At 42.5% G+C, this 24,258-nt stretch overlaps 1 protein-coding gene across 1 annotated transcript in view; it reads right to left on the bottom strand.

The window, feature by feature from the left end:
* The window catches only part of THSD7B (thrombospondin type 1 domain containing 7B), a 243,712-nt gene that overhangs the window by 30,640 nt on the left and 188,814 nt on the right, over positions 1–24,258 (bottom strand). The window contains exons 16-17 of the mRNA XM_056496809.1: positions 2,108–2,241; positions 1,273–1,426 (exon numbers count right to left, since the gene is read on the bottom strand). Of these exons, the coding sequence (XP_056352784.1) occupies positions 1,273–1,426; positions 2,108–2,241 (288 nt within the window). The remainder of the gene's footprint in view (positions 1–1,272; positions 1,427–2,107; positions 2,242–24,258) is intronic.

Genomic DNA, 24,258 nt, shown 5'->3' with positions numbered 1-24,258 from the left:
CAAAAAACAGAGTCTTCAGGCAAAAAGTCTGTGCATCTTAAAGATATGAGGGTGCTTAAAGCTTCAAGCAGTCCTTTATAACCAACTGACTGCCACCAAGGCACCTGAGAAAGGCCCAACACCTCAAGGATCTCTGCATCAGTTCACTAAAAAAAGAAAATCCGTGCCTGAAAAAGTCAATGGCAAAGAAACAGCCCAACCACAGTGGGACTCTGAAAGGTATCCAAGCATTTGTATGGGTTGCAAGAGTGTTATACTTCATCAAAGCCATGCTGCTCAGGAGGAGGTGAACACAGGAAATGAAACACAAGATTTTATTTGACATGTTCTTACCGAGTATATTGATACGCTACACAAAATATTATGGAAGGAAATTACCTGTGTCAGCACTAGTATAAATACCTGTCCAATAAGCACTCAACTTTCAGTAATGGCCCTGTTAACATGGGGGCAATGAATATGTGTTTGTCACTTAAATACATCAAGCAAGTCTATTAAAAAACCCCTCTGAGATTAAACCTGGCACCTATTTCAACACTGATCAGGGAGAAACAACAGATCTGAAGTCATGTGGTTTGAGGACAGAGGCTTTTCATAATACAGAATTTGCAACTTCTTTCCATCTTGCACACTTAGGAAAACACAGAGCACATGGCAGTGGCTTGGATCCCTGCATAATTCACAAAGTTTTGAGTATTTCATGACATGACAAATTGTTCAGGCACCTTGCTGTCACACCCTTCTGCTGCTGTTGCCTCAAATCTTCCCCCAAGGGTTTGAGGAGGAGGAGACACTGGACAGAAATAGTGTGTGTTGAGAGGGGAGAGCTGTCACTCCCTCAGGACCAAGACCTGTCCAGAGGAGTGTCGCCCCCAGGGTTTACCAGCAGGTTGTTATGGCAGTCATGCACCACTGACAGAGGTCTCTCCTGCAAACATTTCCTAAGGCATTCAGCCCTTACTGCAGCTGAATACTGTCCCTTCACCCACTCTGCTTGTGTGGGCTCTCTCCCACAGCAGACCAAGGGGAAGGGATGTGTTGAATCAACTGTCACAGTAATAACTATGTGTTTCACTAACCAACTTTCTATAGCTCTGTCTCTGTAGAGACATAAATATCTCCACATTCAACCATCCTGGCAGGATCCATTAAGCCTGACATCCCTCAGAAAATAATTTACTTCCCTAGAAAATAACTAGGCTGTGAAGTGGTTGGACAGGTGAAGACTGCCATGTGAGGAGCACTGCCAGGGGCACGGGCAGGAGAGCCTACCTGTGGGCATGGGCTCCACTGTCCCCAGCCAGACACTGCACACTCACTGGGACAGTACAAGCTGCACTTCTGCTCTGTCTCTGGCACTTCAGCCTGGTTACACAGAGAGCTGGGCACAGTCTCCATGCCATGGTCCTCAGCAGTGCTCACACACCTACAGAAAACACACATTTTAATTAGAGTATCACAGACATGATGGATATCAACAAGTTTTCTCAACCCCATGCAGGACATAGACATGGCATAGCTACAAGCAGCATGGAAAAAAAGCAGAATTAACATGTTAATGCAAATGGAAATCAGCTACGTGCACAACATGCTTTTGTTGCTTCATACAGAGGGATTTTAACTTTGATCAGCTGACAAAGGAGCAAACAGAAAGTGACAACCAGTGAGAACAAATCTTAGTGCTCCTGCTAGTAACATCTGAACATTTGGAAATAACTCAGCATTTCCCATGCCTGGGGAATGAATATTCAGTAATAATGAATGCCACTCTGGTGCGTGCAGTGCTATTACTAGGGGAAAATGTTAGCAAATCAAAATATGGAGGCTTTGCACCTCAGGGAGCTTTATGTATACACGGCATTTAGGTTGAAGAATACTAATTTAAATATCATGCTGTGTTCCTGAAAAACCAAGGCTGCATCTCTGAGATGCTTTTCCTGTAAACCATGGCACATAAACACATGTTTCTTTTCATTTGAAATACACTGGACTCAGCAACACACCCACTGATATCTGGCCAATATCAGATGGCCAGATATTGCAGCTTTTTGCAAGAACACATCAGCTCTTTTTGATCTGGAATACCTGAGCTTTTGTCTTCACACACCTGACTTTCCTCGTTTGTATTCCTTCTCCACAGTGGAGGGAATTTTCTTCGCCGTTGATTTTGCATGGAGACCATGGTCCTACTTCCCAGGAATACTGATTGCACTCACTGTAGCATGGGACTGCCTCGTGCACCTGACAGGAGAAAGAACCAAACTCTCCAGTTGAACTGTCTAGGTTAGCATGTCTGCAGAAACACTCAGCCAAACCCTCAAAAAGGCACACTGAAAAATACCCTGGCTTGCACTCCTCCTGCTAAGGCTGGTGTAATGGCTTTAAGTTCATTTATTCATTATTGACTTGCCAAGGGATTTTTAAGTATATAATGAACAGCATTATATGATGTATGCATGCAGCATCTTCGGAAGCAGGATAAATAACAGCTATTTCCTGCAGCCAGAAGAGGAACTCCATTACAATTTCATTTGCTCTGTCTGCTCTCAGTATAATTTATCACATGTCATTCACCAAGATCATATGTACCACATCCTTTTGTGTTTCAGAAGGTACAAACTTAAAATCACCACTCATTTACCTTTGCATCTAACATATTCTTATAAGCCATTTACCATAAAAGAATGAAATTTCATGCATCCTACAAATTTCATTTTTATACACAAAAATGGTAAATGCTTTTTCACCTGCAAGTGACTTATCTCTAACATATCTCCTAATCAAACACGACAGTGTGTTCACCTGAACTATGGTATCTACATAGGGAGAAAAATACAGCCAAAAGCTTGATAAAAGGTCCCAGATATTCAGGTGTTTAAAAGCAGCACACTGAGATATAGCACTTCAGCAGATTTTCAGGTTTAAATAAATGAATGCATCAACAGTTCTATTACAGTGATGAATAAAAGTTATTTATTCTGAATCTGGTTTATCTGCAGAAGCTGATTTGAAGATACAGTATTCCCTGTTGCTTTGCATGAAGCATAATGTGCTGCCCTGGAAAAATACAACACACCTAAAATTTCTTCTTCCACACACCAAAACCTCCTCAGCCTTGCTGCTGTGGAGCCATTTAATTCTCAGCATTAGAATGACTATAAATCAATGGCCTTCCTCCCAGCTACCCCCCAAAAAGATTCAGCCACATGTTTAATAAATTACAGCTTCATTTTAAAATAGCAGATATGACTAGACATGTTGTGGCCACAAGAATAAAGAAACCCTCTTTGTAACATTTTGGAGATGGGAAGAAAATTGAGATACCAGTCTGAAAACAAAACTGGTGTCCCATCAGAAAATCACCCTCATTTGAAATGGAAGGAAGACAGCTTCTGAAACAGAAAATGTCAGAAACTCATTGTAACTGTGGGTCTGCCTATACATTGTGCATAGGTTTAGCAGAGCAGGAAGAATAAGAGATGATGAAAAGCAGAAAATACCTAAAGGTGAAAAGACAGGAAAGAGGGAAATCAAAGCCTGAACAGGTGAGGGCAAGGACCATATGAACTAGTTAGAGCATCACATTTCACACAGAGGAGGGGAAAGGGAAGGGAACAAAGGGGGCAAAGGCTGTCATACCATTAGCACCATTTCCTCTGCATATTATCAAGCACAAATGACAAACCTGGATGTGGCTTTGAGCAACATGAACCAGCAGAAGGTGACCCTGTCCATGATGGAGGAGTAGCAAACGAGATATCTTTGAGGTCCATCTGAACCCAAACCACTCTGGTTCTATTGGACTGTGCACCAAGGCACTGGCATTTGGCCTCACTCCAGAATGTCCAGGTGTCTGTGCACTGCCCAAAGTGCTCACAGAGCTAAGCTCCCCTCATTGAGCAAGCAGCAGCACAAGCACTGCTAATTAGCTGAGCAGCCAGGCTCCTTCTCATTAACCAGTGTACATGGGAGCACAGAAAAGCTGCACTCAGCAAGCCTGGGCTCAGCACCAGCCAGCAGGGAGCCCATGGATGCTGGCACGGAGCTGAAGCCACCACCCAGCCCCTGACCAGCATCCTGTCACCTCCACTGACTCCTGCAGCCACGTCCCTGCACGCACCAGGGACAACAGCAATCCCTCTTCAGGCACTGCCAAGCCTCTGTGCTCCCCACAGACATCCATCCAGGAGATGGATGTAGACTCAGGGAGTATTTATTAGTTTCCCTGCTCCACAGAGGGAAGGAAAAACTACAGCCTGCCTATTTTGCCTGACAAAACACCCTGCCCTCCACAGGAGACGATTAGTGAGGGAAACAGGGGCTTGAGGCATGATCAGCTCTTTCCTCATCACAGAGGGAATGAGCAAAGATCCAAATCTGGGACAAAACTGGCTGCCAGGGGCCAGCCCAGAGCCAAGGTGCCTCACAGGGCAGTGTCAAGGATGGTAAAACTTAATAAGTAAGTTTTATTAAGAGCTGGGTGGCCTGTTCCTGCTGTTTAGACTTCTGGAGAGGAAGCTGATGCTGGGAGCAGGCAGGAGGTGCTGCCTCCCTCCCTCCCACCTTCCACAGGCGCAGTGGTGCAGCTGGGGCAGTGCAGCACAAACAGCAGCTTTGGGGATTTAAGATTCATTCCCTTGCTCTAATAAATAACCCTTCCTCAGGGTTAGAGTGTACCACTGTGAATCCTGCAGGTTCTCAGCACTCCCTGCTGCCTGAAGCCAGGGAAGCTTGGGAATCCCATCTTGTCTCAGTGACCTCTGATTGCTCTGCCTTAACATCTGTTAAACCTCAGACCTCTCCTAACCAGCAAAGGCCACCTGTGGATAGCAGCAAAGGCTTAATATCAGGCATTTACCATACATGTGTTTTAGTGGTCAAAACCTCCTGTGGCATCTGTGTAGGAAAGCCAGAGTTGGGCAGGCATGGGGATGCCACATGGACTAAAATCTATCTGAGGAATCCTGTGAGCCAAAACAGAAATACCATAGGCACTGACACAAACACACATAATGTGAAGTGATACTTCAAATGTGCTCTTCGAAGAGCAGGCAGGATCACAATAACAAAGCCATTAATAGAGCACCCCTAGTCTGCTGTCTGATGGTGTCACACTGGTTTGATTATGTGTAAAGTGCCATTGGCTCCCTTCCTCCTCCAAAAGACAGACAGACAGACATCCCACTTTGTGCTGGAGGAGGGAGGACACACAGCCCTGGCTGCATGTCCCTGTGGTACCCCAGATCCCTGTGCTGTACTTCCTCTTTGGCCAGGATCCCCAGCTTACATTCACCACCAAAATTATAACTGAATTATAGCTGTCACAAATAACCTGCTTTCCTGAGTCACTGTGCTGACACCACGGCACATTGTTCCTGTGAACAAGCTCTCCCCTCTGCCCTCAGTGCTGAGAACACCATCTCTGGTGGCACCTCTGGGGCACTGGGGAGATGTAAATAACCACCTGTGGCATGGGGAGGGACAGATTTCTGCAGAACAAGTTACAACAGGCACTCATGCATGCCATTAAGCTTTTAAGTAAGTGGGAGTCTCAAGGAGATGCAAGATTTCCACAGGTGGAACTCTGTGGGAATGAGTTCAGGAAGCTGTGAATACAATTTGTAACTCCATCTTTGCATTTAAAAACCACAGTGATGTGGCATGTGGTCCTTTCTTCCACAGGAGAATGTTTTTCTCCCATTTTCTCTTCTGGCTTGCCATAATTTGTTTTCAATCACCTTCCATTCCTCCTTTTTTTTTTTTTTTTTTTAATTTAAAAATAAACTTACAGCAAACCTTAAAGCCTTTCATTCCTGCTTTTGCTAGGAGCTGTGCTACTTAAGGAGGTCAAACAGCTGTGCTCTTGATTTTTCATTTTCAAAGGGTTTTGACTAAGCATTCCTGTTCTGTGGGTCCCACAAAACAGAGGTTCACTTCTCACCTGCTGGGTCCATGGGAACAGCCCTGTCCCAGCCCAGAGCAGAGGCTGGGATGGGATGTGGTGTCTTCATTCCCTCACTCCTCACCAACCCAGGAACCCAAAGCACCCAGTCCTGGAGAGGTTGGGACGTGCTCCCATGGATCCCTGGCTGTAGCAGTGCATCCAACCTTCAAATTACACATGGCCATCCACTACCTTTGCTGCAGATAAAGAAATCCATTCTAAAACTATGACACTTCTCTTCCCAAGCACAGACAACAGTTCCTTTGAAAATAATCTGCTTAATGCTCACCCTTCCCCAAGCTTATGCAAACCTGCTACGACAGTGCATTTACAAACCCCTTCCCACTGAGCCCCCCACCCATGTATGGAGCTCCAGGGCCACAATCCATGTCCTGAAGGACAAAAATGAAACTAAAAAAATCCATGCAATAGGCACAGGAACCGTTCTGCATGGAGGGAGAAAGATGCTGGAAGCTGCAGACACTTGACCTGTGAGGAGCTGCAGAGATCAGCACCCAGGGTGACCAGCCTGGCTTCATCCCTTACTGCCTCAAGAAATAAACACAGTCTTCTGCCATTTTAGCACATTAACTGCTTTCCGCAATTTTTATTCATATTTACATGCTTGGTTTTGGGCTCAATGAACCAAGGGCTGCCTGTCTGAAGCCAAGGGGAGTTTTGCTGCTGCCTTTCACAGGATCAGTGTAGCACTCTTTGTAGTCAGAATTAACCTGGAACACTGATTTAACACCCAAATCCTAAAATCAAGTTGATGGGCACAGTTCTCAATAAATAAAGGGAAGAAGGACAAAAGCTACTTTTGAAGAGACAGATTGCTAAAGCTTACCCTAACAAAAGAATCCAGTTCCCATTCACTCAAATGCAATTCCTGAGTCCTTGCTAATGCATTATTGATGTGGACAGTTACTTCAACAAGATATACATATATTAATCTATTTATTTTCTCTTTTAATAGCTGATACTCACATTTTAATGAAAAATCCAAATATCTAACCACTAAAGAGCTTTGATGTGATTTATACTGTTTTCTAACTTACTTATTCAAATGTAGGTTTGCAAAGGACTTCTAGAAATAAATGCACTTGCTCAACTGATGTGATTCATGAAAAGAAATTCATACCTATACTTCAGGTACAGCTTGTCTGATGAGCACCTGCAGAATAAACTAGAACGAGGTTCAACACTTCTGAAAATCATAGTGACTTCATATTTCAGTGAACATCAAGATTTATTGTCCCTCAAGGTAAATATTGACTCTGGTTTTCCCTCAGTCGATATTTTAGCTTTCATGACAGTAAATCTTGGTGTTCACTCCAACTAAGTCAATATCTGCTTATTATATTAGAACAACCAAACTGATCACTGTAGCAGTTGCCTGAGACCCTGAGGACTACCTCTGTGCTATTCATTTCTAATACAAATGGGCTAAATTCATTGCTAACATAAGTTCATTTCACACATCTGCCCTTACATCAAGGTTACATTAGACCTAATACATTGAAACGGTCAGAACCCAAGAAATAACAACCCATTTTCAAACTATGGAGACCACCATGAGTAACAGTAAAGGCAGAGAAGATTTCATTTAGGAAAGAGAGCTGACTTGCTCTGGTTTGCAAAGACACTTGCTGTAAGGGTTAAAACCACTCCTACTGACACCGGACAAAATGTGCTCCCTTTGATCACTTTTTGCATAATCACTAGTATGTTCTCTGGATATCCAGGCTGCAAGAGGAGGCAGCAGTGGGATGTTCTCCTCCTCTTAGAGGTTATGGTCACCAGCTGGTGACATGTGGGCCACAGCCAGCACTTCTCTTGCAACCAGCCTGACACAAATGGATCCACAGTATGGTGGGAAATACATCTGAAAAAAAAATGTCCATTCATTGTAATAATCCACAGATTTGACTTCTATGTTGACTCCCTCTTATTCACCCAAATCTTTTCTTTGGTTGAAAGATGTCTGCATATTAACTGAGTAACTTTTATAATGCTCCAATACTGCTTTCACGTTCTGTTTAATCCTAACCAGCTAATTTCCAACAATGAATTTCTTCTATTTAGCTCTTTAAAAGTGAAATTAAAATTGAGTACTTGCTTTGTTAATTACTTAACTGTGTGTTTGATTTGGCAGATCTAAGCATGCACTTAAAAAGCCTTACTGAATTAACTGTGTATCTGAAGGACAAGTACTTGCACATTAACAAACACTACATCACAGAAATTATCTCATTAAAATTTCAGCATTAAATAGTTCTCTTTAAAATAAAATTGATTTTATTTCATGCTAGTTTACATATTGATCACCATTGCCAGAAATATGCTAACTGATCACCAGTGTTAAACCTGGTTGAACAGTTAATTTTCAAGCAAATTAGATTTTGCAAAGCAGCAGCTTCACTGATGAATACTTGTCTTTAGTATTTGGATGCTGCAGCAAATAGCTACCAAAACTTTAAAAAAATTACTTAGAGCACAAAAGTTTGGACTGATCTGTGGTAAGACTTCTAAATTATCAGAGTTCCTGAATTTTGTATGCCTCTAGCAGATCCCTGCACAAATCCTTGTGAAACAAATTCAGCAGTTTTAGTTTTTATTTACCCAAATCAAAGGAGTTTGTGTTTCTTCCCTCCTTTGTGATGTGGAGAAAAGAAAATCAATTAGAGCTTTGCTGAGGTTCTGAAAAGCCTTCACTGGTGCTGAACCAAAAAACATGAAACTGTCTAAAACTTTGTATCTGGCAAAAGGATAGGATCCATTTTTATTCTAAATTCAGAGCCAGGGCAGTAATTACAACAGGATAGACACAGAGTTGCACCAGTTCCCAGGATCTGCCCCTACACAAACAGACCCTGACCCTTACTGCACCACTTCAAAAACTGCTGAAAAATCATGTTCTCTGAAAAGAGTGAAAACACTTATCAAGCCTCTGAAGTCTCCCCTGCTCTTGATTATCTAGTTATAGCCCAATCCTCAAAACTGCTCAACTTTAATCCTAATTTACACATGAGACAACTGAGGATGAAGAGCTGAGTGATTTAGCAGAGGGTGGCAAGGAAGCCCTCGGGGAGTGGGGGACTCAATCTGGAAATGCCCAGTTTCTTGCACTAACTGGATGATATCTCAGCCTAAAATCAGACCCTGGAAAGCTCAGATAAAGACATTTCAGGATGAAGGCATAAAAAAAAAAAAAAAAAAAAAAAGCAGCACTGTAAAATTCTGGCTGCAAAATGAGGAAAAGAGAGGAAATTAGGAAAGCAGGGGGGTATTATTGATATAAAGACATCTGGATGCTCCATTTTCCCTCACCATGACCTTCACATGTTTTTACTTCATCTGTTTTTTTGCTGGACTTTACAAAATGCTCCTAGTAAATCCCTTACTTTCTTCTAATGGATAATTAAATATTCAAAGTCAGACACTGGTTTATTTCGAATTCTTAAGTGCAATGAGTGGAAAATGCCTTGTTTAGAAAGTTAATTGAGGCGAGCTCTGTTGAACCCCAGCCATTACATCTCACTGACAGAACTACCACGTTGCTCAGCAAGGTTTATTAATTCATATTTACGAGTAGTAAGTGGTTTTATTTTCTGTGAGACTGGTGCAGGCACTAGAAACACCAAGTTGTAACATGGTAAAGCATGAGTGCTCTTTCTCAGAGATTAAAACACCAAGTTGGCATCATTCAGCATGAGTATATAAGGAAAAAATATGCAGCTCCTGGTCCCAAACCTGCCTGCCTGGTTTTTCCTCATGGTTTTACTGTCAGTAGAACCCCTGAGGAGCAGGACATAGCACAAAGTATAACCTTGCACATATTGGGTATCTATTTCTACCTGAAATACTCAGACAAGACAATATAGTCTCAAGAGTTACCAAAAAAAATTGAGGTGTTAAAGTGAGAATGGGGGCTTATGAGAATACAGTCACAAATGGTCAGTTCCTGTGCCTCTGCTTTTTATTTTACATTTTAATTCTGTTTCATTCCTATCAAGAAAATATTGAATCCAGATAAGATGCTAACAAATACCATCTTACTATGTTGTCAAATACAGGGGTTTAAAGCAAGGCAGAAACTCATTAGTGAGAGTTTCAGTGCATTTTTGCAGATTTCAGAAGTTGTAGGTGCTGCTGCCTACCTGTCACAAAGCCAGGCAAGCATAGAAAATTTAAGTAGGTACAAATAAATCAATATCCCTTGTTTCTGAAACAGCACATTTTGCTGCAGCTGAAGTTTCAGGGGTAACAAACAAATGTGGCACCTCTCTGGATGAATCTGTTATGTTATAATAATATTGGATCCAGTTTTAAAGAGAGGAAGAGACAAAAAAGCTGATTGATGAAGAAAACATTGAAGCCCTTTTTTACTGGATGAGAACAACAAGATGAAGACAGATTGCAACACCAACCTGAGCCTTTGTAGATGTCCATGTTAGCAGGGCATGACAAGCAGAAAGGAAAGAAAATTATATATTCATTAGTTTGGCTTCTGCACGGTAATATTGCAAAAAAAAGGAAAAAAGGCAGAAAATCTGCTTAAAATGAAATTGCCACAATGTAATGTTGCATTCAATCCTTTGATTTCCCCATCTTTAAAAAAAAATTACCTCAAGCAGAAATCAAGCATTTCTTTGTGAGTGAATGAAAAGCACTACTATTCTGAAGAATAAAGCAGACTTCATTCAGCTCCATCCAGCAACCCTCTGGAGCTCATCACTGTGTCCCACAATCAAAGTTTATGATAATAAAAAAAAATCTGTGAAAATCTATGCACTTGAAATTTGGTGAGACACCCCACAATTATGGACTATCAGTCATGACAGACCAGAAAGGCTTTCAGGTATTTAAGTATTAATTGGGTGGCTCAGCCACTAGTGAAGCCTGCAGTTGCAGTGTCCCTCTGCTCTCATGTGACTGAAACAGCCAAGGAAGCCCCAGAGGAGCAGCAGGAGCCACCCAGCCTGGGGACACGGGGCTCTGGAGCCTGTCACTGCCAGCAGTGCAGCTCCCTGCCCAGCCAGCCAGCACTCCCAGAGCAAATCAGTGCTCCAGCAGGTCAGAAACCTGCCCCAGAGGGATGTGAGCACGTAATTACTCCATCCAGAAGCCAATCATCTGTCACATGAAATGAAATAAACGCCGTCACTAAACACCAACAGCCCCGCAGAAGCACTTTCTGTGTAGGCATCTGGACAATAGGCAATTTAAAGAAAAGACCATCAGAGCTTCCTGCTAAGTTAAAAAACGATGCCTCTGAGACAAAGCTCAGCCCTAGCCTTTCTTCTAGGAGATTTTAAATCATTTCAAGGTCTAAGAGCTTCAACTGATATTCTATTGGTTTATTTTCATGTCTTAAGCAAGACTGAATTAACGCGACGAGAGCAGTCACGTCTGTCCTTACTGTAGTATGATCTTGAACTGACAATTTTTTCATACGAGATTTAAAACCAGTTAACTGACAAGAACAATTTGATTGATAGTACTATAGACAAGAGAGAGAAGAGACTGGGAAGTGTCAGGCAGTTGAAAGTTATGTTTTTTGAAAAACTCCTCTATGAGGCTACACCAAAGGATGGAAGCAGAGAGAACTGCAAACGGCTCCCGAGGCTTCCCGCAGCCACAGCAAGAAACAGTCCAGTTTATGTTCCTGAAAAGCAGAAATGCAAACCAGCCCATAACCTGATTGTTTCATTAGGATGAGACTGTGGCTCTACCCTAGCCTGCTCAGCAGCAGATCTCATTCCTCCTCAGCAGCATCCAGGCAGAAAGGGATGCTCGCAGGGAGAGCAGGACAGGCGCTGACGGATGAGTGATCGATCCCATGGCTTCAGAGCTCAATCACCCATAGCCTGATTAGTAACTGCAGCTGGAAAAATTTTCCTAGAAGAGCAAGATAATGCAGAAGGCAGGGGATGTGACAGCCTGTTGCACAGCCTGTTTGTGGGAGCTGTCTTACTGCCAGGACAGGCAGAGGCGGCAATAACTCGAGTGATTTTCTCCCTGTAATTACAGGGGAGGCAAAGGCAGGTCCCCCAGCAGTGCTGCACAGAGCCCAACCTCGGGACCAGGCACACAATGCCACAGATGTGAAGGCAGCCAAAGCCACACCACTGCAACTTAAAAATCCTGCAGTTGTTACAATCTGACAGATTTTATTGCTATTTCTTGCAGGTGGATCCAGACAGAGAAGATTTAGGTACAGAAGAGACGAGTTTTCTTCCCCGAATGCATATGTTCAAGGAAAGTGATGTGCTGCAGAGAGAAACCATGCTTCTACCTGAAAGAACATCCATATTTAATAAACTAAAGGCTCCCCTGAGCCAGAAGTTAAATTCTACCCAACCTACTTCAAACATCAGAGTGCACATACACTGTCCCCAGAAGATAAGAGGGAATTGCTTGCAGGCCACTGCCTTGTGGGGTAGCTGATGTCCCTGTAGTTCTGGGTATCTTTCTTCTCTGTTTCCACTTCTTTCTTTCAGGGCAGGGAATATGTATTTTCAGATTCCTACATTTTTATCACTGGCCTGTAGTTTGAGGTTAAATGCTTTACATGGACCTGCACAAACCCACACGAATCAATGCAAGACTTCTTGCTGAGTTTCACTGGGATGTGCTGTAACAAGCACGAAACATCTCAACATTTATAGGTGCTTCACTAAAATTTAGGGAATAAAAAGTATTGATCATGGTAAATTTTTGCTGCAGTATGTATTTATTTAAAATGGACATCAATATTGCCTATATATAGCTGATTAATGAGAAGCTATATAAAAAGTAAATAAATGGGTTTTTGAATAAATCTGACAAGGAGCACATCCCTAAGGGTGTGCAGGGGAGGGTTGAACTAGATAATATTTAAGTTCCCTTACAACCCAAACCATTTTATGATTCCATGAGGAAACAACAGAATAATTCTTCATGCACATGTGCCCATGCTCTGCAAACACCAGCATCTAGGAGATAGCTAGATAGTAGCACATATTTTCTTGGTTTTAAGGAGATTATGAGTGCCTGACTACAGGAACACTACCAGAACACTGAACTCCTGATTTGTTCATGTACCAGAGAGTACTGTACCCTACAACAAGCACCACCAGCGCACCAAGTCCTGCTCTGAAGCACCACTCAGGATGGGCATGTCAGGGCACGAGTGATTCAGCAGTTCTCACACCTCGGCCATTCCCTGGGGCACCACCTTCACGCACCCATGATTCTGGAAATAATGGAGTGAAAAAGGCTGCTTCCCAAAACAGTAAGTAAAAGGAGGAAATAGAAAGCAAATGCATATGGAGACTACCCAACCCAGCTGTGCTTTGCAGTGTGTCGTACTCATGAACCACACTACCTGAAACCTTTTAGAGAATTAAATAATGCAACATAGCAAATAGCATGTGATATGAATTAAAGACACGGTAATTTAGAGTTCATGTAAATGGTCTAAGGGAAAGTATTCACTCAGCTCATTGCAGATGGGAAAGTAAGGAAAATTAACAAGGCAGAGATAAGAAACTGATGTTGAATAGCAGATCTGAAAGGAACTGAAGAGTCCAAGAAATAAGGGGAAACACCTTTAACTATCACAGGAGCCAAGCAGAGAAAACACAAAACTAAAAAAAGGTCAATTCACAACAGAGAGAATTGCAGAAAATGGAAGATTGCCAACAGTGTGAGACAAAGATAGATGAGATAAACTTTTTATGATAGGCACTGACTCAGAAAGTTTGGCCAACAAGGAGGGCAAACTTGAAGAGACACTTGAAATAACTTCTGTGTCAATGGGGTTATTTAGGAATGACAGGGACAAGATGCCCAGCATCTTCAGAAGATGCAATGCAAGAGAACCAGAGGAAGAAATAAGAAAAACAGTGAACTGCATAACAGTCATACAAACTTTTATTCTTGGGAAAATATTTTTTTACAGACATCATCTATCATCTATAACCAGGAGATAATAAGGAGAGGAGTAGCAGGCAGCATGGGTTTGTCAAGAACAAACTGTGTGAAATCATTCTAATGTTCTTCAGTAACAGGATAAGAGATGCTGTGGATAGGGATGAAATAACAGGTGTTATGTCGACCTTAGTAAGCCTTTCACAAACCTTCAGGCTAAGGAAATATGGTTTGGATTAATCTAATACTCTGCAGTACAATGCTGGAAAATCACATTCAGAATAGCAAAGTGTAAAACTGGCAAGAAATCACACACATGGCTCCGCAGAGCTTTATGTTCTGTATCCAGTCACAGTCCTTGTTTTCATTAGTGTAGGGCTGATGGACTGAAAATGATTCTTACTGACTGTGGGTGCTGCCGAGGTGAGAGGGACAGAGAGGCAACAGGAGAACAGGAACAGAATTCAAGATGTACTTTATGAATTGGTGACATGGAATGAAATAATAGGTTGAAAGAGAAGTACAGAACTACAGTGACAAGAGACTGGCCAGACAACAGTGAGAACACAGGACGAGAAATAAATAGCCCCTCAGTGGTACCACTGTCCTGGATCCAGAAATTGCAGAGAACCATAAAGAGAATGTGATTCAATAGTACAGTAAAATGATGAGACAAATGCAGAGTTTGTAGAACACTGAGGTTCAGCTGTGGCACAGATTCAGCTCAGGATGCACATCCAGGCTTAGGTACCCAACTTCATGAGAAATCTGAAGGATTTGAACCAACTGGGGAACAACTGATGACAGTAACACTATAAAGACCAGAGTCAAATTGCCAAGGTGAGTGGTGACATTTTCTCTGTTGCTTTACAGGCAAACATTTAAAACACCAATATAATTAGTTACCATCTATATGACAGCAGGTCTGTCAACCAAAGCATGGTATCCCTGTCAAATAAAATAGCAATGCTTAGCCATAAAAAGAAATAACTTTGCTGTATCACACCAGATGCAGAGTAGCAAAAAGACACCTGAGAGAGCTTTAAAGAGATCTTCCAGCAGCTTGAAACCATCTATCTACAGCATCACTGAGCTCTATGCTGGCTTATTCACTGCTGCCTCAAATAAATCATGGATTGCCAGACTCTGTTTTGAAACCAGGAGCTGTCTCACACCTCATAGAGGAATAGGGGGGAGGAATTGCCATTATATTAAATATTAACAACACTGTTGTTGTAACACTGCCTACAGTCCCAGCTCCTCATTGTAAAAGTAGCATTGATAATGACAGAGCAGTTAAAGGAAACCCAGGAAAATAATTCAAAGTCTGGCATACTTGCCTAAAAGTAGCAAAATAAAGGAACCTACTTTGGTTCAGATGAGAGATGGGAAAAAGGACATTCAATTACTTTTGAGAGAATTTCTGTTAAAAGACCTCTTTTTAAGCTAGCAGGTAAAGATGCATGTTCCCAAGGCTGAGAGCTGTAGTTAGACAAATTCAACCTCAAACTATAAACAAAGAGGGAACTTTTTAAGTATGAAAGAAATTAACTACTGGATCAGTTTATCCAGGGTTATTCCTACTCCAGCCAAAGAGTGTGCCTTTCCACAAACCTGCCCAACTAGGAGGGGATTTGGCTGCAGACAAGGAGCTCATCCTATGCTAGAGCTCAAAGCAGTCATCATCATCATTATCATGTAACTCTGGTCTTAGGATCTCTGAATGAGGAACTCCACAGAAGACTTCTAAGCCATGTATTAATCATCCAGTGAGCACCACATTTATTAAGGCACACTACATACTTTAAATAGAAATTGCACATTGAAGTTGAAGGGATTCTTGTGTGGATTTCATGTACATTTTGAGAGACTCTCAAAAAACCTTAGTTCTACATTATAGATCAGAGGCACACTGGAGTTCAGCCAGTTCATGTATCATCCCATAAATGCTGATCTCCCAAAGATGACAATATTTTATTTACTGCATCAGATCTAGCTACTAAATTTTAAGCAAGAGAGGAGCTTCAGCAAGAATTCAGCAGGAGAATACAGTTCTTAGTTAGGTCATGATGGCACCAATGGCATCAGGATGGAGCAGGAAAACAAAAAAACCCCAATTATTTAAATAAAGCAAACACCTCCTTGCCTGCATCTATTCATCAATGAGTTCTGCCATTTCTCAACTGTAACTCTGGGGTAGGTAAAATAGATGGAATACTTGGAAATGCAAATTGGAGTCTCCTGTCTCCGGATAGAGGCTTCCAGATCTTTGCTTTGCTTCTGAGACAGCTGCTCCTGCTGGTTTTTATTACTAAGACCCCTCACTAAGAAATGCATCTCTGACCTTCCTGCAGGTCAGTGAGTAGTACCTGGCATATGGACAAATATATGCATGTATGCATGGATATCACTAGGAATAAACAGGAGCAGATTGACAGGAAAGCGAAAAGAAAGAAAACAGAGAGAGAACAACTGGCAAAGAAGGGCAAATATTCACAGTGCAGAAGTACATTTCAGGGGAAGCAAGAAAAAGAGGAGAAATATGGTAACAAGGAATGTTGGCAGTGACACTGTGAAGGATAAAGGCAAAGAAAAGACAAAGGAAAACACTAAAGGAAGAGGCTCACTGTGTTTTACAAAGGCTTGACAAAGTGTAACACAAAGCAAAATACGTCTGAGGCAGGACAGAGGTGCACAGACACGCAATGACAAAGTTATTTGCAACAGAGAACACATGGAACCCTGCTGGGCACGACTTGGGTCATCTCTTTGTGGTGTGGCAAGTCCTGTAACAGCTTCTGATCATGTGAGACACATGCAATAGACAGAAAAGTTGGAAAAGCAGCAATGCTTAAAAAGCTAATGCCTGTATATCCACTGACAGTGTGACAGTGACCTTAGTGCCATCATTTGCTTTATTGGCAACACTTGTATGGTTATTTTCAGCTTATTTCACAAAGCCAACTTTGGAAATCTTTGCTTTCAGCAAGCAGTGCAGGTGTAAGAGTCAAGCTCCATTCAGTTTGTACCAAAGCCCCTCCCACAGTGCAGCTGCACACCAGTGTGTGTCCAGACACAGATCCCAGAGAATCATGGAATCAGAGAATACAAGGTTGGATGGGACTCCAGAGGTCACCTGTCCAACTTTTCATGGCAAAAGCACAGTCCAGACAAGCTAGCCCAGCACCCTGTCTAGCATCATAAAAGTGTCCAACACTGGGGAAACAATCACCTCCCTGGGGAGATCATTCCAATAGATTGTTCTCACTGTGAAAAAATTTCCTTGTGTCCAGAAGGAAGGAGTAACCTTTTTTCCACCTGCTGCCTTTTCCACGATTCCTTGCAAAAAGGGAGCCTCCAGCTTCTTTGTAGCCACCCTTTAAATACTGGGACATGGAACAAGCCACATTTCACTGCCTTTTTATTGAGACTTAGACACGAACACTCCACAGCAAGGAAAGTAACTGCTCACTCAAAGAGCCATCTAAAAATACTTGAGCATGGCAGTAAAGTCCTCTAAGTGTTTATTATAGGGACATCAGATAGTTTGCAAATGACATTTTTAATTGCCAAGTGTTGGCAAGTCTAGGCTATGAAGGACCAGCATAGAGCACATTGCTTTAGATGGGTATAAAGAAATATAGCCTGCTAGAGATCACTGAAAAACCCACTGCATTTGGAATAAATAACAGTTTAGTTTGGATTTTGATTGTTTTGTGGTGGTTTTTTTCAGATTATGTAATAGAACAATTGAGCTGCCTTCTGTTACCTTCTATTATATCAACGAAAACTATCAGAGAAGGAAAAGCACCAAACAAAGTCCTTCTTTTGCACCATGGAAATGGAAAAAAAAAAAAGTAATCAACTGTTATTTGTGCTCCTGCATGTTTAGACATGGAATTACTTTTCTTAATAAAAACAAAAGACATTGCAATTTTGAGGAAAACAGAAACCTGAGCCATCATTTTTTCTCTTCTAAATACAGTGGAAGATGCTTTTTAAGGACAGTTTCTGACTCTCTTAATTCAGGCATCTGCTGGACACCAACAAAAACAAAACATATTTCTCACTGTGATGGTCAGCATAATAGGATATTCAAAATAAACAACCCAAACAAAAAAATTTACGACTCTCTGTTCATGCTGGCTTCCTCAAGCTCTGGACAGAGGTCTCTGGAGCAGGATGTGCTCCTGTTAAACACAAGGAATATGAGCAGGTAGCTGTGGTGCACTGCCAGACAGAGGGCCCTTTGTAAATAGCTCTGCCATGAGGTTCCTCACACAAGAGGAAAAAGGATTTATTTTCCTCACTCATCCAGACAAACGATTATGGCTGCACCTGAGCACTTCAGAGTGAACCCAAAGCAGCTAAAGGAAGAAGCCTAATGGCACATTGGGCAGGAGCTGCACAGGTCACACAAGTAGAAGACATCAGAGATATCCCTACTGCTGGCACTTGGGATTTCCACCTAAAATCAGAAACAAAAGTCCCATCTCTCCAGTGGGGAATGGCATGGAGACCACCCAGAACTGTTGCAGCCCCTACAGCAGCAACCCAGAGGTGCTGGCACATGCAGAAGAGCATTCACTGAGAGAAAGGCACCTCAACACTCCTGCCTGCCTACTGGAAAACTCACTTGGATGCTTCCCACAGATTATTATAGTCTTGATGCTTTTTGCATTCCTGGAATCAACAACACACATCAGCAGCAGGGAGGGCTGGGGCAGAGAAAAAGCTGATAACAGACACTATTGTAATGGCTATGCTTTTAAGACCTCCTGGGGATGAGGTGAGATGCCACAGTGGGTAAAATACACCTTTCCTTGGGGAACAATTATGGGAGGCTTAAAGAAAATTAGGTGAAGTACTGAAGGAAGCCCCTGATGGTGTATACAAGGCAGCTCTAAAATAGAGAGCAAATCAAGATTCAGTGAGGCAAGATTATCTTTGCTTAGTACAGTAATATGTGCAGACTTCTTCAGAGCGCCTCTACTTATAGCAAATGTCATTTTCAACAATTCTAATGATAAGAATGCATGCTTTTGTTGGGAATTACCCCCCTCAGACTGAATGCTTCCAGAAGCCTACCTTGTTTTATCCCAAAGCAATGCCATACTAAGCATTCAGACTTTTTCCTGCTACATTGTCTCTTTTGGATTATTTTCTTTGTTTCCACTGCACCACAAGCAGAAGTGCAGACACAGCACCAGCAGACAGGGGATGTAAGCACATCTCCAGTGAGGTGGTGCTCTCTATCAGGAATAACAGGACCATGAGCACAGTTATCCATCTTCCCTGTAGCCCACTCCATCAGCAGAATTACACACAGCACTAATCCACGCCCAGGCCTCTGGTAGGACCCCATGAACTCAAGAAATTCTTATAGGAAGAGTTGGTTTGGTCCTGTGTCAACAGCTCTCTGCCTCTGAAAAGGGCACTGTGGCATTGCTTCATTAGCTAGGAAGAGTTTTCCTTACAGTCAGCCTCTATCTCCACTCTTAATTCCAGCCCATTACCCTTGTTATACCCCTGGGCACCAGTCTGTAGCCAGTGTCTTTCTCTGATATTTACACCCTTTATGTGCTTGGGAGCTGCTATGAACCCCCACAGACACTGCTCAGCCCCGATGCCTTTTCACAGCAGAATTTGGCTCTGCCTCCTCCCCCAGCAGTGGGATGACACAGCTGTGGTACCTGCAGCCCAAATTCCCATCCAGAAGAGCCTGGGCAGCACAGGGTGGCCCCAGCCCACACAAGCCCTAGAAATGTTTAGCTTAAGCACACACAGGTTGAATCCAGACTTTGATGGAAAAGGGGAACACACCATTCAAACATCACACTGCTTGCTCTCCCCTGGCTTCTTGGCCCCTTTACTGTGCTCTTCCCAGGCATTAAAAGGGAAGGAAACCTCTCTATCTATGTTGATTACACAATTCAGTTTTATATCAGCATATTTAACTTGTTTGTGCTCAACTCTGCTGCCTTAGCAAAGAACCATTGAGAGGAGTCTTAGGGGATTACATTCAGTATTTTCTCTTAATTAGACCACGCTGGCTCCTAAGATTCTCTGTGCTGCTTTTATCTGCATTCTCCCACAAACTGGAACTGTGTATCTCAGTATTGCATAAATGTTTTTACTCTTCTCTGAGATAAACCTAGGGAGATTAGACTGGTCAGCTTCTCTTCTCAATCATTACCCATGACCTCACTGCCCTCATGTACATGTCCCTTATCTCCCTCCAACACTTCCTGCTTTTGAATGCTTCTGATTACATGATAGAGCCTGAAAAATGGCCAGGGGCTCCCTCTGTGATTTGCTCTTTCTGAAAATGCTCTCATTTGCTCACTCTTGCCTCCACCTGTTCTTTTTTCAATAGATCATTTGAGACAATAACCTGAAAGCATTTATTGCAATTGGGCTCGTTTACCAGAATAATTTGGTCTGCCAACTATTGGGATTCATCACAGCACTGGATTTCAGAAACCTGGAGGCAAGGGAAAGTCCATGATTTCCTAGAAGTCATGAGAAATCCAAGGACTAACCCTCACTGCCTGACCTAGCTCTCGTCAGGCTGCAGCACATTTCTCTGCAGAGATTACAGCTATTTAATATGAACATCAAGAACAGTATGAGGCTATAAGTCACTCAGAATCTTAAATCATACTTTCAGACCAACCAAGTGGTCTGAAAGATTCTTAGATTCCAAGTGGGAATCCAAGTGTCAATGGGACTTCACCCTGCAGACACCTTTAAAGCCAAAACATCATCATCCTGCCTGGGCTCCCACATCAGGCAGGTCAGCTGGCTGATGGGTATTTTATTAATGTTAAATCTTTATTTAAAACATTCAGCCTTGTATATGTAGGGGATGGAAGTTCCTACAGGAGAAGGAGGTCAGTGAGCTGGCCCTTGGTTCAGTGGGAGGTAATTTCTGAGAGCACACATCATAATGCAAGGCAGGGAAATGATGGCTGTTTCAGGACAACACAAGCCACTGGCAGAGCCTGCCAAGATCAGCTGGGGGAGATCCCAGCCTCTGGCACAGGGCAGTGGAGCTGTCAGGTATTGACTCATAACAGCAGGCAAGGACTGGGAGAGCTCAAGGGTTTTCCTGAATTATTTATTTGATTCAACAGGTGATCTTTGGTCTTTAGATTATCTTATTCCACTCAGTCACCTCTCTAATGCATTTTTTTTCATCTTCTGCCCAACTTTCCTTATGAAAATTAATTTTCTCTCTGCTTCCTTTGCTCAGCCATGTGCTGAATCCCGGATGACTGTTCTTTCTTAGAAGAATATATAATAGGTGGCCATTTTCCCAATGGCAACATCTAATAAATGCACAGCTTAGAATCACAAGTACTAGAGATAAAATATTCTTGAATAATATCAATATAACTTTCCAACTAGTTCAATAGCAGTATTAGTTCCAGTATGACAATGTCTTATATGTCTTATTTTTACACAGTTATTTATAAGGCTTTCATCAAGTTACCTGGGATTTTTATTTTTTTTTCTTCACTGTGCATAGCTCTTTTCTCCTTAATATGCAGTGTAAAACATCTCTGAAATCAGAGCTGAAAAACCTCCTGGCTAATTTGATGTTTCAAGTGTCAGTACAATTTCCAAAAAGTACAAGGATTACTGAGGTCGAAAGAATCATTCCAACTTACACCTCAATGTTCATTCAGAATATGTTTTGAGATATCCTTTGGGGACAAGATGTTCTAGCCTCAGTTTCAATAAATTTCCTTTGAATCTGGGTGACCACTCACAATTACTTGAGCTACTGATTTAACAGTTTAAGTGACCATCACCATGCCACTGGATTCTGTTGGTTATTCTGCTCCTTGTTGTGGTTTACATCCCCTTTCCCATTCTGCCTGTGAACAGCAGCCCACACACCATCAGCAATACATCCCCAGGAGAACACAGCTCACAGCTGAAGGCTGGTGGGTCCATAAAGCCTCTCTAGATACTCACATCCAGCACATCACTAATACACTCACAGTGCTGCAAATTCAGAGCCTGAATGGAGCAGCTTCAAACCAGCACAAGGGCTAAAACCCACTTTTACCTCAATTTTCACTGAGGGAAGTGAAGGAGCCAGTAATTAACTCATGTGAGGCATCATTTGTTTTGTAACTGCTCACTTATCACCCTGAGTGGCTCCTGCCTGTCCAGGAGACAGCCACTGTAAGCACCGGGGTCAGAAATGTGCCCTGTCAGCAATTCCTCACAAAATCCATCAGCATGTCAGCCAGGAGCTCAGCCCCCAGAGAGAAACGAGGATGGGAGAGGCATTTATGAGCTTGACAGGATTTTAGAGTGAAAGGTAAGGGAAGAGATGATGGCTTGGGGGAGACACAGCAGAGGACAACCGACTGCTGCAGGTCCAGGACAATTACATGGGGTCAGCACCACTGAGGCACCTGACTGAGGTGCAGAGCTGTACTGATGGAAGGCACTCACTTTCCAGACATCCCTGGGACATATTTGAACACAGCAGAAACTGGTCAAGCTGTATTTGAATGCTTCTATGAGAATTTTTCTGCTTCCTGCTGACTTTCTGTGAAAAGTGAATTCAGACATATTAAACACTTATTACATCTGCAGAGTTTTGTAAGTTGCCAATAAATAAAAGCTATGTTTGGGTGTGCAAATTTTTCTGCCAGGTGTATCTCCTGCCAAAATACCAGAGGTTCAGTAATGCAAGAATACAAGAAAAATCAGCAGCTCTTATTAAAATTAGAATATGTAGCCAGTAAAGGAAGCACTGCACTTCCTAAACCAGAATTAAACATCTCAAAAAAATTGTTTGGGCCACAGCCACAGACAAACCCTTTAAAGTAGTAATCTACATTTGAGGACACATCTTTAACAAGCAATAAACTTACATAAAAAGCTTCATGCATTTATGCAAGAAACTGCATTACAGAGATGAAGCCACCTCTGCAAGAGAAGGAGCATGCCATCAAATTTATCTCCAAAATCAGTTTCATGCTAAGCTACAATCTCATTTACCTAAAAATAATGAAAGAGGAAGGGAAAAAACACCCAAAATTATTATTAAAATGAATAGAACAACATTTATCAGGTGTTCAGGCTCTCCACTTACCCTTTATCCTTTTTGATGTCTGACACTTCTTTTCATTCTAAAAATGCATCAATAAGATCACGAATCACAACAATAAAACAGGTGGGATTAAACCCCTCAATTTAGGCTGCTAGTTAAGGCATGTTATAGGCACTCACCTCCTTCCATTGACTCTGTAAGGATGTCAGCCTCCCAGCTTTAAAGACTAATGGGAATACCTCTACAGCATATTTTTCCCCCAATTTTTCTTTAACCTCCAACTTATCCTACTCTAGAAGCCAAACCATTCCCATTTCTCCTTTCCCTGTCCAGTCCCTACTTTAGCCAGTCCTACACAGTGAGGTTATTTCTTCTACCAGAGCTGGAAGGTGCACAGAGGGATTCCCATGAGAGGCAAAACACCCAACTACCTCCCCTTTCTCCACCTCATCCTTACCTGAGCAACACACAAGTAAAGTCAGAAGCTGCTAAACTGCCCCACTATGGGTAATACTCACTTGTATCAACAATACTGCTGTCCTTTCCAACCTGTCCTTGGTGTGTTCCTACAGGAATAAGCAGCCACCTCATGCCAGTGGGTGCTTTAACTGGGTGCTTTACTACATCTGACATTCCTGGATTCATCCTGAAAAAGTGGGAAATGCCACACCAAGCAACCAATGAGGGTCATCCTATTTAGCCTTATGGCAAATGAAGGAAGAGGGAGAGAAGAAAGAGGAACCAACAGCTGAAAAGCCACACATGGAGTGGGGGAAAGGACCATGTACTTGTGGTACTTCAACACATGGACAAGACCAGCCAAGCCATCAGCAAAAACAACACTGAAATAAAGAACTACTAACACATTTACAGAAAGAATGGCAAGATCACAGCAGCCTTTGCCAAGTGAGAAACAGGCAAAGAGAGAAGAGAAAATTATGGAAAAAACTCAGCAAAACCAGGGGTCTCATGAATTGTCAGACTAATATCTTGGGTGGAAGATGGTAAGGCCATGCTTTAAGGAACCAGAGAGAGAAGTTTTCCCCATGCATTGAAGCAGTGTGGGATATCACCCAAGGTGCACAGGGACAAGAGGACCCAATGGATGGCTGTGGGAGGCAGCAGAACCCCACAGTGCATGCAGAGACACAACAGGGGCTCACCCTGCGGGAGACACAGGCAAGGATGAGCTCACAGGCTGATGCAGAGGAGAGGCAGAGCCTGTGGGGCTGTGTGGGAGCACTGTCATTCCTCTGAGATGTGATTGTACATTAAATATTCCCTCAGACTGCCAGCCCAGCAGCACTCCCAGGCTCCAATGCTG

Source organism: Oenanthe melanoleuca, chromosome 7, assembly GCF_029582105.1.
Source record: "Oenanthe melanoleuca isolate GR-GAL-2019-014 chromosome 7, OMel1.0, whole genome shotgun sequence".
Taxonomy (NCBI): domain Eukaryota; kingdom Metazoa; phylum Chordata; class Aves; order Passeriformes; family Muscicapidae; genus Oenanthe; species Oenanthe melanoleuca.
Note: the sequence above shows the minus strand (reverse complement) of the source record. Positions and strands in the feature narration are given on the sequence as shown.